This window comes from Panthera onca, chromosome E1 (assembly GCF_046562875.1).
Source record: "Panthera onca isolate mPanOnc1 chromosome E1, mPanOnc1 haplotype 2, whole genome shotgun sequence".
NCBI classification, from domain to species: Eukaryota; Metazoa; Chordata; class Mammalia; order Carnivora; family Felidae; genus Panthera; species Panthera onca.
Window position 1 is genome coordinate 31,926,199 of NC_138352.1, and position 16,491 is coordinate 31,942,689.

General features: G+C 52.3%; 1 protein-coding gene across 5 annotated transcripts in view; it reads left to right on the forward strand.

Annotated features, from left to right (window-relative positions):
• The window catches only part of SMG6 (SMG6 nonsense mediated mRNA decay factor), a 226,478-nt gene that overhangs the window by 195,985 nt on the left and 14,002 nt on the right, over nt 1–16,491 (forward strand). For all 5 annotated transcript variants that reach the window (XM_060646929.3, XM_060646930.3, XM_060646931.3 and 2 more), the window contains 2 exons: nt 7,592–7,768; nt 11,555–11,701. In XM_060646929.3, the coding sequence (XP_060502912.1) occupies nt 7,592–7,768; nt 11,555–11,701 (324 nt within the window). The remainder of the gene's footprint in view (nt 1–7,591; nt 7,769–11,554; nt 11,702–16,491) is intronic.

Below are 16,491 nucleotides of genomic sequence, written 5' to 3' on the forward strand. Positions count from 1 at the left end.
GTGCCAGGTCTCCTGGGGCTGTTTCTTCCTCCTCCTTGAGGGAAGAGGAATGAGGATTCTGCCACCCTGCGTGCTGCAGGTCATAAGGCCAGGGTGACGGATTTCTCTCTTAGGACAGAGGCAGAGAGTCTTCCATATACCTGATCTGAATGTGACCCGCCACCCACTGGAGCCACCGGGGACTTTGTTTTCTACTGAATCCTCAGGGCCTGGAACAGTGCCTAATGCACACAGTAGGCATTTAGAAAATATTTGTTGAATTGACTGTTGACTAAGTGTGTCGAGTGCTGCAGATATCTCAGAGAGGGTATTCTCCCCCACACACGTAAAATAAAACTAAGAACGAATTTGGTGAAGGAACCTGAACACAAACCTAAAGGGTGGTCTCCTGATCCTGGCCATCTGGAAGCAAATAAGAATGTAGCTCAGCGTAACTGGAGCCCAAGATAAGTGCTCCTAGCCCAGAACTAACTGGCAGTGTAGAAACAGACTGCATGCGGGTATTTGCAGACTGAGACAGACATGAGGACTTTCATCCCCAGGGGCTGAGCTTGTAGCCTCCCCTGCTGGTTCAGTAAGTGAGGGCCCCAGCGCCTGTGTTCCAGGTTTCAGACCAGCTGAAGCCAGCCAGACCTGAAAGGCTTGTGTTGGCAGTGCCAGTATCCGCCCCTGACTCCTGCCGATGTGGGTGGCTGCTCTCAGAGCACTCTGCAGGGGAAGCGGATTGGACTGCAGCCCAAGCTACTGCTGCCTATAGTTTGCTCTCTGCAACGGGCTCATGTTGAGAATGCACCTTGCTCGTACAGCCGGAGCTCAGAGCTCTAGAAAAGAATAGTTTCTTTCCACGAGGGAACCGTTGGAGAAGAGCAAGCTGTACTTTACACAGGAAAATCCAGACTCCTCTCTCTGGCTTTGCTCAGAATTCCAAGCTCAGGAAATTCAGGTGGGTAGAAAATGCCACATTGGGGATTTTCTCATCATTTCTTTTGTATTGAGGAACCTGGAGCAAGGATCCAGCTGGGTCTCATTTAAGGAGGATAGTGCTAAAAAGACAAAGCCACCACACAACCCCAGTATGAAGTAGCTAGATGGACAAGGCAATCTTGATATTCAGTACAGGATTTTAGTTCTGTTGTGTGTGTTTATCCTAAAGCCCAGGTCCTTGAGGCCTCTCTAGAGTCCCACAGAATGCGTGTCTATGGTTAGGCCTAAGAATCTCTGTGGAGATTAGGAGGAGGGACAGCTAGAGAGAGGCCAGGCCTTGCTTCCACCAAGTGGCCTACCCAGCAGCCTGGATCCAGCACCTTAGTTCTGAGTAAGATATTCCAGCAGCCTCAACAGCCAGGTGAACATTCCAGAGGAGTGCCAGCCCCATGTTTCCTTCTTCATTACCTCTGAGTCTGGCTTCCACGCATGTCTGAGCAGAGTGAGGCAGCAAGGAAGAAGAAAAAAGAACAGCCATTCATTAATTGAGCACTTGGCCCGGGCATCTTGCTGAATGTTTGATAATGCATTATCTCTTTTAAACCTCAGAACAACTTGAGCAAACAGAGGCTCAGAGAGGCTAAGTAACTTGTCTGTAGACACACAGCTAGGAAGTCGTAGTTAAGACCAGTCTCTCAGGTCTCTCTGACTGTGAAGCCCAGGCTCTCGATCAACCCCGTTTATTGCCTCAACTTGCCTCTTTCCAGAATGGACCCATTGTTTCTACTGTACTTACCTTCTCAGTGCCAGGGTATGCTCCACAATTCTGTTCCCTCGACTCTCCCTCCAGGGTGAACATAATCTCCCTCCCAGTAGCCAGGTACCTGCACCTTTTGGAATATACAGTAAGACTATTAGGGTAGCCTCTTCCCTGTCCCTGAAGTCTTCTACCTAACCATTTTCCAGTTCCCACCCATCCCTCTCTAGGAGACTTCAGGGCAGTGCAGGGGTGCAAGTACACGCACACGCGCGCACGCACACACACACACACACACACACACACACACAGTAGAGGTGGGTGTGGCGAGCGGCTGCCATACCACTCTGAACAGGCATCTGCGTGTTGTCAGCTGATGGGTAGCGCCCCCCATTGCCTTCACTGTGAAAAAAACACAGCTGTTGGGACCAGACATGTGGAATGGGGTGACTGCTGTGGGCTGGTCGACGATGTTAACATCTCATTTTGTGATTCATTGACCTCTCAACTAACACAGACTAACCATATAGGACTAAGGAGTGCTGGGTCTGGACATTGGGATCGAAAGTGACTGCAGGAGAGGCCTGCATTTAGCTGCGTTGCATAGAAATGGGGCCCCGTTGCAGCAGGGATAGGGAAATGGTGAAGTGCTGAGTGATTCCCTTGACAGTGTGCCCAGGGGTTTTCAGGTTATGTGTCTAGCACAGGGACCTGTGCCTCTTCTCCCTCTGTCCCCTTTGTCATTCAGCACCTGCACAGGTTCTTCCTTTCTTTCCCCTCTGACCCGCCACCATCTCTCATAGTCCAGTACCAATTCACTCGGATTTCAGGTAGGCTGCGAATGTCTGTCTCCCCATCGTAAGCTACTCCCTGTGTCTTCAGAGTGAATGTGCGTCCTTATGGCCAGCTCCCTCCTGCCTCTGGAGTCCGCTCCCTGCCTGGAAACCCCTCCCTCTAGGAATGTGAATGAACCACTTCCTCTGTCCTCCCAGCTCCAGAGGATTCCCTGTGTCTGAACTTTCATTGGCAGGCCTCTTTGTAGGCTGACCCACCCTTGGCCACTACAGAATTGTCCTTCCCACCCTGTAGTCTCCTGTGAGGGTGAGTCGTGAATAACCAGAGGTTCCCAGTTTGTGAAAACACTTCAGTCTGACTTTAGCTTCTTGTAGCCAATCTGTAGGCTTGGCTTATTAAAGATGATAATTAACCCATTGCTAATTGACCTCAGAAGCCAGCCAAACAGCCTATATTCACCAGCCTTGGTGGTGGATTTGCAGGCTATTTTAAGCTTTCTTAATAATCTCCGCAAGACTTCACTTTCTGTCTGCATCTTATTTGCTCTAAGGACATTCTGTAAAATTAACAAGCTATAAAATTTGATTGAAGGTTTCAACAAATGTGAGAATAATTGGCTCCATTTAGAGAAACAAGAAAAACAACCTGTAAACTTCAGTTTGTAGAGGAAAACCCATGTGATTTTTTCTCTTTAACCAGAGGAGCAGTAGCAAGCAGGACTTTTTAAGACCAGAAAAAAATAGAGAACTGGCCGATAGTACAGGTTTAAATTCTGGTTCCCCCAAACCAAGAGTTCAGAAAAAAGAAACTACAAAATCAAACCAGCCCCTGTTGTGCTTGTGCCTTCCAAGAGGCCCGTTTGGAGATAACAGGGACCCCAATAAAGATGGAGTGAGTGCCTCATTCCTTAGAACTTGCATCCAGAGGCCTGGTTCTCAGAGCTCTCTTGGCTACACGGGCGCAGGGAAGGGAGGAGTGTTCTCCCTTCTCTGTGGCAGCTCTGAGGTGTTGAGTCTTGTAACTCAGAGGACATCAGTCAGTCTGTGGTACCTGGTGCTCAGTTCCTTTTCTCTGTCTGTCGCCCTCCCCCACAGTCCATAAGACAGATCTCTTTTTCTGTTCCTTCCAGGGCATCTCTGCCCAGGCCGGGCTTGTCTCCTGCCAAGTGGCTGTAGAACACTCCACTCCTTGCTTATCAACCCCACCTAAGGTACCCCAGACCAGTAGCTCGGTCTGCCTTCCCTCTTCTCTGTTGACCTAGAGGTTTCTTCCTGCTTTCCACAAGACCTAACTTTCCACATAGCTCCAAGCTCCACTTACCCCATGCATGCTCTCATTATACCTCTAAGGAACTGAGCCTGTGACAGGACAGACTCCTGTGTGGCCTTGCCACATCTTGCTTTCAGTCCTCCTTTCTGCTTGGCTCTTTGCGTGTGGACCTGATCCAGTGATAACCGGAGCCCTGAAGCTAGAGGTTTCAGTTCCCACTGGTGGGGCACGCTGCCTCAGATGGTTTTCAGGGGAACGGAAAGGGGCTTTCTCTGGGCGCCTTTCTTTTAGCTCTTCCCTGACCTAAAACCCCAGTTTTCTTTTCAAAGCTGACTAGAGTGATTTGTGTGAGACACTTTGTCCATCAGTGTTGGAGTTCCTGGTAATCTCCCACACAGTGAGTCTCCCTCCAGAAGGGCCAGAACTGCTACTGAGAAGGTGCTGGGTCCCAGGTTCCCTGGGGTAGTCCCTGGCCAGCAGCCCTTTTACTTACCTCTAGCCTGTTAACAGCCCATGACGGAGGCCTCCCCTGCCCAGCTCTGTCTCCTCTAGAGAATCTAGAGTTTGCCCAGAGCTGCAATGTACAGGCCGCTTACATTCTGTGTTTTTCATTGATATAGAACGGAAAAATGTACTCATGAACAGAGCTGTTGTGAGGATTATGTCATAGACTTCAGCTGGACTCCTTCCTCTCCAAGCAGGGAGCCCAGCTTTAACCCCTGTCCTACCAGGAAGTCCTTCTTGGCCAGCCAAAGAGCATCTTGGAATTGGCTCTTTATGGGTGGTTCGAAGGGCTTCTTCCATCACGGTGTCCCTTATTAACCACATTTAAACTTTTTCCCCAACTCAAGTGCTGGAGTCTTTGTCTGGGAGAATATTCCCATAAGCCTCTTGTAAACTACAGGACCAAGAGAACTGTGGTCCTCATTCTGCTGGGCTCATTCCTCTGGCCTTAAAGTGGAATGCTTTACCAGATAGGCCAGAAGGCTGGAGACAGAAGTTTCTCTATGCCCCTGGGCAAGCCCTAGACTTTCTCTCTCAGTTCCCCCATCTACTAAATAGCTAGAAGCCCATTTCTCACTCACTTTGGAAACCTAAGGAGACAGCACAACCTTGGCTGTCCTCCCTGCTAGTTGGATTGCAAAGGAGGGAGTTTGCAATTCCAAAAGGCTGGGTAGCTTGTCTCTCTGCAGACACCTAGAATTCTCTTTAGATCTTTTAGTGGCATCTCAGAGATCCCAGTGGATCGAAACCCTTTTGAGAATCAGCCAGGAGTGCCCTCGCCCTAGGGAAGGAACTAACTGGCCATAGCAGACAAAATCCCCAAAGAAACCTTGTTCCTTCTAAACATTAGAGGGACAATCAAAAAGGGGGGGCGGGGGGGGGGGCGGACACGACATGCCTTTTTGCTTTTGTGTCCATGTGAATGACAATCTCCACTGATCCCCTAAGGATGTGCTGCAGGCAGACTCAGGATGTCTGCATCCTTGGGGCCCCCCTGCTGTGCCCTGGAAATCCCCATCTCAGGAGTCCCACGTCCATAATGTGCCCTTTCTCCCTCTTGGCCACTAATCACACTTTCTTCCTGAGCCTTTGAGCATGCCACCAAGCCCATGCTGTAAACAGCAGGAACTCTTCTCACTGCCTATCAGCGGGCACACACAGCCATGGACATGCTCTGCTCTTCTGGGCACATTTCTGCTGCATATTCAGCAAGAGTCCTGGCATACGTCTTACCATCCAGGTGATGCCAAGGACCATGGCAAGCTTTTCCTCTGTCTTCCTCTCACCCCTTAACCCCCACCTCCTCTCCATTCACTGGTAGCAGCCTCACACTGAAAAGGAAAGTCCTGGACCCGTTACATAATTCTCCATAGTGCAAGCAGTAGCTGGGGCATAAGGTCAGAGGTCATAGTGGGGTCAGGTGGCTGACACACACTGTAACGACAAGGTGGTTAAAATTAGACCACAGAGAGGAAACTGGCAGTCTTGTGGAAATGCAGAAGTTTCCTCTGCAAGTGAGAGGCTGGGGATGCAGGGAGGCCACTGTGCGTGCTGCCTGCCAGGCCATTACTCACTGCAGCTCTGTTCTTTAATGCTTTTTAGCCCCTGCTTCTGTATTCCCTAGCCTTTCTCATGACATGTTTGAACAAACACACGCGGTGGAACCTGTGGCTACCTGCCCTGGCCCAAGTCCAGGACCTGGCACCCCAAGTTCAAGATGGCTGTCCTTTCCTAAGCTTTCGCTGGGTAGCTGAGCACCTGTTAAGTCAGCTTCTCAGGTGGAGGTGGTCGAGACTTAGCCTGAGATTCAGGCCTATAAAGCTACCAGGGCCATTGGTGAGGGTGAGCAGGGGGCACTCATAGGGAGAATAGCAGGTTTGGCTGGGAGAGGCAGCAAAGGATAGAGTCACAGAGTTGGAGTCACAGCTGACTGGTGCGTGCTGCACTTGCCCTGGCCAGCCAGCTGGCACAGTAGCGCTCAGCTCCACAGTGTCCTGGAAGACTTGGATCACACCTGCCTCATGTTCCCCTGCGCCCGTCGGTCCTTACTGCGAGCCTCCTGTGCGCCCCACTTGCCCTTAGCACCCCCTGGTAGAGAAGCACAAAAAGTGCAAGATGTATCCCTTTGCTACCAGTGGGGTTATTGTCCAGGTGAGGGGCATATGCACCTGTAAAACAAGGAGCAAACAACCAAAGCCAGTCTCCAAGTTTGTACTTTACTATGTGATACAGACGTAGAGGTCCCTTTCGTGGTCTGGAATGGGAAAGCACGGTGGAGGGCACTCTCCAGGGGCTAAGGTTAGTGCTGATGAGGCAGTGATGGCCTTCACCAGTTTCCAAGCTCCAGATCAAGCAGGGCTCCTCCTCTTCCTTGGTACGTGCCCTGCCAGTAAGGAGGAAAGGACCCCAGAGGCCAGAGATGAAGAGCAGGGCATGCGAGGGTGCCAGCAATGCAGACGGGTTTACAGGTGAGGACACACCTGTGTGGTCTCACAGGAGAAGGACCCCAGACAGAGTGACTACGGAAACTTCCTCTGAGACACTTACAAATTTGACGATTGCTCAAAATATTGAATTTCATTTCAGCTAAATCAGCCCCAGTTTCTCTGACAGCACTGGCTTATGTGCTGATGTGGCCACATGGGAGCAGGATGGCGTGGACCCCTGGAGGAGCAGAGCTTTGGTGAAACACCCCCTACCTGCTTTGCCTGTCTCCCTTCTCCTGACAACAATTTCCTGCCTGGCCCCAGTCTCTTGAGCACGAGAAGCTCTTAGGTGGAGCAGGAACCTGTCAGGGGAAGCCTGAAGTGATCTAGCTGAAATGAAACAGCCAAGAAAGCCCTCATCATTCATTTTGCACTCAGGCTAGAAGGGCTCCTCTTGGGAACCGAGAGAGAGGGGAGCCGGGAGGAGAATGGAGTGGCCGTGAGGGTACCAGGAAGCTGTATTCTGTGAAAGCCAGTGTTCTGTGCTCCCTCCTTCCTTCTATCAATTAAATGCTAAACTTAGAAGAATCTAGTGTCTTCTTTTTTTATATCAGGACCTCAGTAGAAGAAAGGCAAAGCCCAGAGGGCCTTGATCATGGGGTTGTCTGCTCCCCCAGAGATGACCTAGGAGAGGTAGTGGTGCTCTCTTCCTCCAGAGGACCTTGACCTCAACCCCCTTGCCCTGGCCCTCCTTCACAGTCTCACACACGCTCAAACTCCCGCTCGTTCACCCCACAGCCTTGTCGGGTAACTTTGACACACTTGTCACGTGCCCCTCTGCCAGCAAACAGTGCCTGTCATCTTCATCTTCCCTTTCAGAAAATGCTGTTTTGCTTCTCTCCCTCTCGCCCTGTAGGTTATTGCAGCCGACTGCAAAAGGGTCACAGTGCTGAAGTATTTTCTGGAAGCCCTTTGTGGACAAGAAGAGCCTCTGCTGGCATTCAAGGGTGGAAAATATGTGTCAGTGGCACCCGTCCCAGACACCATGGGAAAGGAAATGGGAAGCCAAGAGGGAAAACAACTGGAAGATGAGGTACTATGCGGGGAGAGCCCGCTGTGGCAGAGGGAAGGCTCCCCTCCCCGCCCCCAACCCTGCTCTGCCCATGGCTGCTGCTCTTACCCTGGTTATTTATAACCGCTCACAGCAGTATGGATGTGGACGTGACCAGCCAACTTCTCGAGAGTGCACTCTGCTGGTGCCCCTTCCTGCCAGTCCCACCCCAGTGTCTCCATCTCACTCTGCTACGAGTTCCAGATGCTTCTTTTTAATGTTGCATTGGAGGAGAAGGGAGGGAAAGAAAGAGTTTAATAATGTGCAGCTCGGGAGGCTTAGGAAAGGGAGTTGGGGGTGGGGGGTGTTAGGGTTCAGGCTGAGGATCAAGTTTATAGATGTGTGGAGCTCAGCGCAGCACAGGCCTGAACTCCAGCCTCCAGCACACGTACAGGAAGAGCTGACATTGCTGGCCCCGTGTGGAAAATCACCCCCTCCCCCGGCCTACTCTCCCTCCCTCGCTCACTCCCTCCCTCCCTCCCTCCTGCACATCCTGATGTGATTAAGGAATTCTCCTCTTGTTTGTTTGCCCTTGGTTGTTCCTGTAGCCCTTGCTTCACTCCAGACCACGTGTATATGTGTGTGTGTATGCGCGTGCGCACGAGACCGTGTACACACCCCTGCTAAGCCCCACCACCGGTTGCCCTCCTGTCCACGTATGTGTCTTCTTGAGGGGGATTGTTGTCACAGGTCTGTGTGTGCTGGGTTTGTGTGTTAGTTGAAACAGAACTCTGCCGCCGGCTGCCCTGCTGGCTGTGGGTTCTGAGTAAATGTGAGTGTGTGGTGATGCCGGCACATGCATGCGTTTCCTATCGCTGCCAGCTGCCCTGCTGTCTGTCTGGGTGTGGGTAGCTCTGTCTGGGTGTATACACACACACAGCTCACTTATGCCTGAAGGTTGACTCTCCTTTTTTCCTCTGCAGCGTTAAAGACAGAGGAGACTTAGGTGGGAAGGAACGTGGGACTTCAAGAAGGGACGGAAGTGATTGTAGCCAGAGGCCAGGTCACCCGTAGGCCAACACAGTCATTTGGCCCACAGCAGTCTCAAGCGCCTGGTGGAGCAGGGTGGGGTGCAGGGATGAAATCAGCAACAGGCCAGGGAAGCCAGATGTCAGCTGGAAGCTGTCGTTTGTGATCTGAAGCAGTGATAGAGTGGCCACCTTTGGTTCAGAGTCTTCAGAGCAGCAGAGTCTTGGACTGGCTTCATTAGAATAGCTGGAGAACCCCACCCCACCCCTGATGACACAGGGCTCAGCTTCCAGGACAGAGGTGGTTCCAGGGATAAAGCTGAGCCCATGATTCCAGACTCCAGATGAAACCTGGGCAGGGAATAACGGGAAAGAATGAGCTGTCAGTATGGGAGGAGGCGGTGGGTTGCTAAAGCCATCGGGGTGTCCAGGCTTGAGGTGGGACGGAGCATGCCACCCAAGCCCTGGGTGCTGTGCAGGGAAGCATGGGTGGGGCAGCGCCTCAGCCAGCTGTCTCACCCACACTTCAAGGCTGAGGCAGACAGTGGAAAGTAAGCAAGGCCAGCATCCAGGACTGCTGTGAGAGATGTCCTCTGGCTGGTGGAGCCCACAGTACCAAATCCGGTACCAAATCTCACCTCAAGTGAGGCCCGGAGAGAAGGGCACAATGTAAATGCCAAGGGGGGGCCTCCTCCACTCTTAGGAGGATCAGACCAGCTCTCCAGGCCCAGAGTTTGGCTGTGCCACTCTCTCTCTCCTTCTGAGGCTTATTGACCAAACAAAGGTTATGACCCACACCATGCTGCCCACTTCTTCCTTTTCCCACGAGCCTCCTGGGTTCCTTTATGTTAGTGGCCCCTGGGAAACCCTGCTTACCCTGGTCTTTGTAATTTCATAACCCCACACTTCCTCGTTTGCTGTGAGAGCTGAGTGAACCTCAGACAAGCCTCACTGACCCCCTTTTGACCTCAGTCAAGCTTACTCCAAGCCCCGTGATAACCCTGTGGATCTCTGATCAGAGCAGGCAGAGGCAGTGTTCCCCCAACAGGTTAGTTAGCCATCCTGTCCCACTGACTCTGGTCCAGGTTAACCTCACGAACAAGGAAGCAAATGTGTAGACCGAGTCTTCCTCCTCATGGCCTGGGCCTCCCAGAAATGAATAGTCTGTGGGTCGTCAGATGCATGGTGACTGTGGACAGCGTCCCAGACCCCTGAGACTTCTTGGATAGTGACAGTTCTAACCCCATCCTGAGACCCCCGTCTCTCCCTAAACTGAAAGATTGGATCACTGAAGCTGGTTGGGGGAGGAAGAAGGAGACGGTGATTCTTTGTTTCCTCAGGCATCATTCTTCATGAGCAGAAGAGAGTCCCATTCCTTAGAGATGCTACCAAAACTGTCTTCCTACCCCTAGATTTTGCTCCCAAGACAAAAGCATCACCTATGCACCCACACACTATACCAACCACTTTCAGCCCAAAGAATCCTTCAGAATATCATCTTGAGATGGACAGTTAGAGGAGAGAGCAAGACTCTAATGAACAGGTCCCGGGTGGGCTTAGTGGAAGCCTGAGCCATTCAGGGCTGGTCTGGCCTTACTGTCTAGATTCAAGACCCCAGCCTTGTTGGTAAGAGCACATACTTTGGAGTCAGTCCCACTGGAATTTGAATCCCTGATCTACCACTTATTACCTTTGACGTTGAGCAAACTGTTTAACTCTCTAAACCTCAGTGTACTCATTTATAAAGTAGGGATGATAGTGACACCTATTTCACAGACCATCGTGAGTATTAAATGAGTTGATACATGAAAAACACTTAGCCTAGTTATCTGACCAACAATAAGCATTCAGTAAATGGTAGCTGTTATTGTCATAATCATTGTCATTATTATCATCATCTAGTTAGAAACACAGGAATCTTCTCCTACTAAATCACTCCGTGTTACCCATGCTAATGCTGTCCCTCAGAGGACACTGTCTTGGGCAGCTGCATGTTCTCTGCTGACCAAGGTCAGAAGTGAGAGAGTGAGGAATGGAGCCTGGGACCACCCGGGGAGTGGGGGCTTCTGAGAGCTGAGGCTGCAGGCGGGGAGGAGCCATCCCTGGGGAAGGCTCCACCAGCCTGGCAGGAGGCTCCTGAAGCTAGCCAGCCATCTCCTAGCCTGCCCAGACCCGAGGGGGCAGCCGAGCAAGGTCATGTCATGTGAATTCCTGTAATGGGGCTCAGCAGCCCCCACACCGCCAGGCTGTGGTCTTAAAAAGAAACCAGGGCAAGGTCTGCTGAGCTACAGCATCTGCTCCCTGAAGCTATCTCGGGGGCAGGGGAGCTTCCACGCCTAACTCACAGCTCTTGGCCAGAATTGATTCCTATCAGATCATTAGCAGGAATTAGGTCTAAATTGAGTGGTTCAGCTTTCTCTGTTGTTTTCCCCTTTGGTGATTTCAAAAGGAAAATATGTTCTAAGCAAGACTTGGTGAGTGTGTGCAAAGGAGAATGGAGAGCTGTGTGTATAAGCATGGAAGTATATGTGTGTGTGAGTCACTTCTCCTGTGGACATATGACTCTCCAAGAGGAAAGAGCCTGGAGTGCAAAAGGGAGCAGTTGCTGTAGGGCAAGGTGGCAGCTTCTGTCGACTCCCTCTCTGCCTGAGTTGAAGGAAGCACACACCTTGGGGTCCTTTGTAAGGAAAGGCCATTCTTTCCATGGAGTTGGGAGTGCTAGGAGGACAGAAGGGTGGGGCTGGGAAGGGCCATGGGCTCACAGTCTCCTCTCTCCCCTGGTCTGCTCCACCACCCAAAGGAGGAGGACGTGGTGATTGAAGACTTTGAGGAAGATTCAGAGGCTGAAGGCAGCGGGGGTGAGGATGACATCAGGGAACTTCGGGCCAAGAAGCTGGCTTTGGCCAGGAAGATAGCTGAGCAGCAGCGTCGCCAAGAAAAGATCCAGGTGGGGCCTGCCTGGGGAGGGTGGTTCCCATCAGGGTGGTGGCTGTGTAGGGCATGGGGTGGGGGGTGGGGGGGGGAGTGTGAGTCACAAGTAGGGATAAGAAGGACCCTCTCAGGAAGAGACGGTCTTGCAGTATCCTTACTGGTCCCACCCATTTTCTTTCTCCATCACCAAATTCTGGTAGCATTTTTGGTGCCTGGAGTCTCCCTTCTCGTGGACTCCAAGGCAGAAGCAGGTTCTTCTCAGAGAATCTGCTGAAAGCTTCTTCTCCAGTGATGATCTGTGAATACACACCTACACATATACAATCTTCCACACAATTTCAGGGTTTCAGAGTCCCCTTAAACCTTATCCAGGCACTCCTGGAGAGGTCATAGGTGCTCTGTTGAGAACACCACTTCTCAGGGAAGAGAATGTCATAGCCACAGTCTGCTTATCTGGATTCCGAGTGTAATGACTGAGCCCCTCTGGACAGGACACACTAAACCCTCCCGGAGAGAAACTACTTCATCTCCACACGCAGTTCCTCCACCACCAGCTCAGCTGTGGACCCGTACCTGCACTTGCGGCAAGTTTTTCTCTATGGCTCTCCCAAGTCTGTCCTTTTACACTGTATAAGCTCACTTCCTCTTATCTGGGGCTCAGGGCAGACAGCGAAGAGCCAGTCATGTTCCTCCCTTTAAAGACTTTAAAGACCGTAAGCATGGGGAAGCATCGGGCCTCTTTAGGAATGTCTTGTTTCCAGTCCTCGCTTCAGCCGCCCCTTGCCTTTGCCACAGGGCTTAATGTTCTGTGGTCAGGCAGACCTGATCACATTCTTGGGCTCCACCACTTACTGGTTTTGTGACTTCGGGGACATTAACTTCTCAGAGCCCGTTTCCCCATCTGTAAGATGGAAGTGGTACTAGCGCCTGCCTCCTAGAATTGCCGTGAGGCCTACAGGAACCAGTGCGTGTAAAGCACGTAACACAATGAATGGCACACGGTGTGTGCTCCGTAAGTGGTCACTGTGGCCTGATACTTGTCTAAACACCGAGCAGAACTCTGCCCCGGGAAGGGGAATGAATACCATTTGGGATCTGTTGCTCTTGAGGTATTCATGTCCCTTGGCTGGTTGGAATCAAGTGTGTGGTACCTCCTACCAGGTCACTGTCATGGTGTGGCTGCCTCCTCAGCCCTTCTAGGGTCTGTGTGTAACCCTCTGTTGTGGCCTGCAAGGCAGCTTCATCCTCAGGCTGTCTTTCTTCCTGTCCTGTGGTTATTTTCTTCCTCACCATCAGTCTTTCCAAAGGTTCTGTCTATACTTGCCGCCTCCATGTCCTGACCCTCAACCCAGCAGTTATGGAAACTGTGGTGTCAGAAGTCACCAAGTACCTGTCTTCATCGAGTCTCGATCCCCGTCATACTTGACGTCCCTGTAGCTTTAGGCCCTGAAGCCCCCTTCCTGCAGCCGCCAGTCAAGCACAAGCAAGCCCTCTGTTGGCCACACCTCCCTCCTAGGCTTCCTCACCACCATTCTCTTCTTGGCCTCCTCCTTCCTGTCACTTCTTAGTCTCAGTGTGCAGAGTTGGCACTCAGCAGATATTTGTTCGGTGACTTAATAGACAGTAGCAACTAGACAATCCTCTTAAATTCCTCACTGGCTTTTAACCCCTTCTGCTCATTTATTCCCTTCTCTCCTGTCTGTTCCCATTGCCACAGCTGCTGCTCTAGGCCATGTACTGACTTGGATTAGAGCAGTCAGAGCCCACGCATTGCACAACTCCAGGGGGTGCTGTTTACTCGGTAGTCTGCGAACGTGCCGTCCGCACACCAGGATCCTCGCTGCCTCCAGGGCACCTCACGTGTGGTCATCCTTCTCTTCCCAAAAGAACTGCTCCCCTGCTCAGAAATCATCTGTGCCTCTGCTTCACTAGTAAAATCTAATTCCTTACTATGGCATTTAAGGTTTTCTTGTCTGTTCCCAATGTTTTCTCAGCCTCTTCTCCTCTCGCCCGTGAGCCTTACGAGCTGTGTGGCATTGGGCAAATTATTTAACTTCTCTAAAACTGTTTCCTCATCTATGAAACGAAAGTGGTAACAGCACCTACCTCAGAATGACAGTGCGTGTAAAGTGCCTGTCCAGACACTAGTGCCCTTCTGCCCGGACCACAACACTAACCGTCCTCTCCTCTCACTGTCCCCTGACGTGCTCTACCCTGTCCCACTCTCGGGTCTCAGTCCATGCTGTTCCCTCAGACCAGAATACCCTTTTCCTGCTCCACATTTCCTATTACCTGTTGAAACTCTAGTCTTCCTTCAGTCCTCAGATGAAACTTCATCTCCCCAGTGAAGCCTTCCCTGATACCCCTCAGGAGGAATTCATCCCTCTCTGCTCAGTGTTCCTGTGGCACTGATTTATGCTTCATTTCTGAAACTTGTATCATGTCTCGTATTACAGTTATTTCTGGACGTGTTCCCCACCCACCCCACCCCCACTGTTGTACTGTGAACTCCTTAGAAGCAAGTACCATGTCTCCATCTCAGTGTGTAATAAGTGGTAGTGGAGCATCTGCTAGGCTAGGGGTCGGGGGACACAGGACCAAACCAAAGAAGTCCCGCCCCAGAAGGTGCAGGGTGTACAGTGAATGGAGGAGCCAGTGATTTGAGGCGTCAGCGTGCACTGTGGCCAAAGGGAAGTACAGGATGCTGTGGGAGCACATGCCATGGGGACATGGCCTCGTCAAGAGCGCCTTGCTCAGCTTGGCCTCTCCAGCAACAGGCAGTGCATTGCAAACCGGAGGTCTTGTATGAATCTTGCTTGACGTCTGGTGCCTGGGGCTGCCCCTGCTCGGGAACTTTGTTCCCCCGTCACCTCCTTCAGAGCAGGCTGCTCGGGCCTGGGCACCACAGGCCTGCTATGGGCCAGCTGGGGTTTGGGTTGCTGTGGCCCCTTTAAGAACAGGCCCCACATGCACCACTGCTGGCGGCCCTGCCTCCTGTCAGCCTTCTTCCTCCAGCCTCACAGCCACAGGAGGATTTCTCAGCAGAGGAAAAATTCCCCCCTTCCTTCCCCCCCCTTTTAATGCCCGGGGCCCTTCACTTCCATAATTCTTCATTTTCCAGCCTTGAACGTAAGCCAGACACATCTGTCTGGCCATATGCGTGAACCCTGGAGTCTGTGCCGAGGTGGCTGTAAAACAGGGCCGGTGAAGGCCCTTCTGGGAGAGCACACACATGTGTGTGCCCTCGGGCCATTGGCTCCCAGCCCAGAACCACGGGGCTGCAGCACTCCAAACCCATGTTAACCTTTTCTTATTTTTCCTCTTTTTGTTTAATTTAAGGGGGGAAAATCCCAAGGAAAAGGTATAAATTGTCCTGGGAGTGGGGGAGAGGCTCCTAGCTGGAGAGGCCATTATTGTTGGCAGGTACCTGGGTCACACTAATACAATAAGGAAGAGAGGAGCATCGGGTGAATTAAGATTGGAGAGATGGGCTGTAAATTACACTGCTCTGAACTCCATCAGTCTCCAGGGGTGTTAACCGAGAGGTGTAAGGCAAGTCCCCAGCTCCCGGCGCCTTTTACAGATGCAGCAAAACAGGAACCACACATGTTTGGGGAAGGGGATATGAAGATGGAGTTGAAAAAAATCCTCCTGGCCCCCATGATGGCTATAAAGTCCAACTGAGATCTGGGGCTGTAGCCACACCCCCACTTCCCTTCTCCCACCTAGACCCCTGGGCCCAAGCTCATCTGTGGGATGGGGGAGGTGAGGCCTAGCCTCCCTCCGCAGCCTGTCCCTCCCCGCTTCCGGCCTTGCACAGAGGCTGGTGAGTGGGGCCGACTGGAGGTCAGAAAAGGGGTGTGGGCAGCTCTCCGGGCCTGTGCAGCTGGAGCCACGGCACCCAGGCAAGTCCCTGAATACTGAGGGGCCAAGACCGCCCACCTGGGACCTTGAGGCCACGCTCTCTGGCTCACCCCAGGCTTTGCCTGTTGCCTGAGACACCTCTTCACATTAGGTCGGTTCTGCCCACCTGGATGCTTTCTGACCGAGTCCTTTTCATTCCCATTGCCATTCTTGGGAGGTGTCTGGAGACCAGAGTGCCAGGTACAAGGTTTGTCTGGGCAGTTGGTCTGAGGTGTTTCAGTCCTAATCAGGCCCCTAGGGCTAAGCAGTCACTGAAAATCCGCCTCTAGGCATGAGGCGTGGCCTCTTGGCACCTCATCCTGGCCCTGTGAATCTTCCCCCCCCCCCCGCCCCCCCCCCCCCCCGCCGCTTCCACGAGGCTTTGCTGTGATTTGTGCTGCTGTCGGGCGGGGTCGGGTTTCCTGAGCAGTTGCAAACATCCCACCTGAAACATAACAGGCTCTTCCTCTGGCCACAGCTATTGTTTCCCTCGGCATTATGGCCACAGTCTTGCTCTGTAGCCAGCAATGACATGTGTTCTGAAAATAGCTTGGCTCCCCTGTCCCCTTCCCGCCCACCCACCCTCCTGAAGATGCAGTCACTCCTTTGTGGTGGCCCCAGGAGTTTCACTCTAAATATAGCTGCGGCCCATTCACACTGCCACCCAGCTGGGGGAGGGTGGTGCTGTGGAACAATGGGGCACACACAGAGCCCCCCACACCTGTATGGAAGCTAGCGGAAGGCAGACACTCAGCCCTGGCTCCTAGCTGTCGGAGGCAGGGTGGGAGCCACTGCACTACCAGGCCAGGGGCACGTTCACGCCAAGGCAGGAAAGCACATCAGCCTGCAGAGCCAGGCAGCCGCCCGCCCTACTCAAGCCATTCCAGAGCCCGCTCCAGCTTC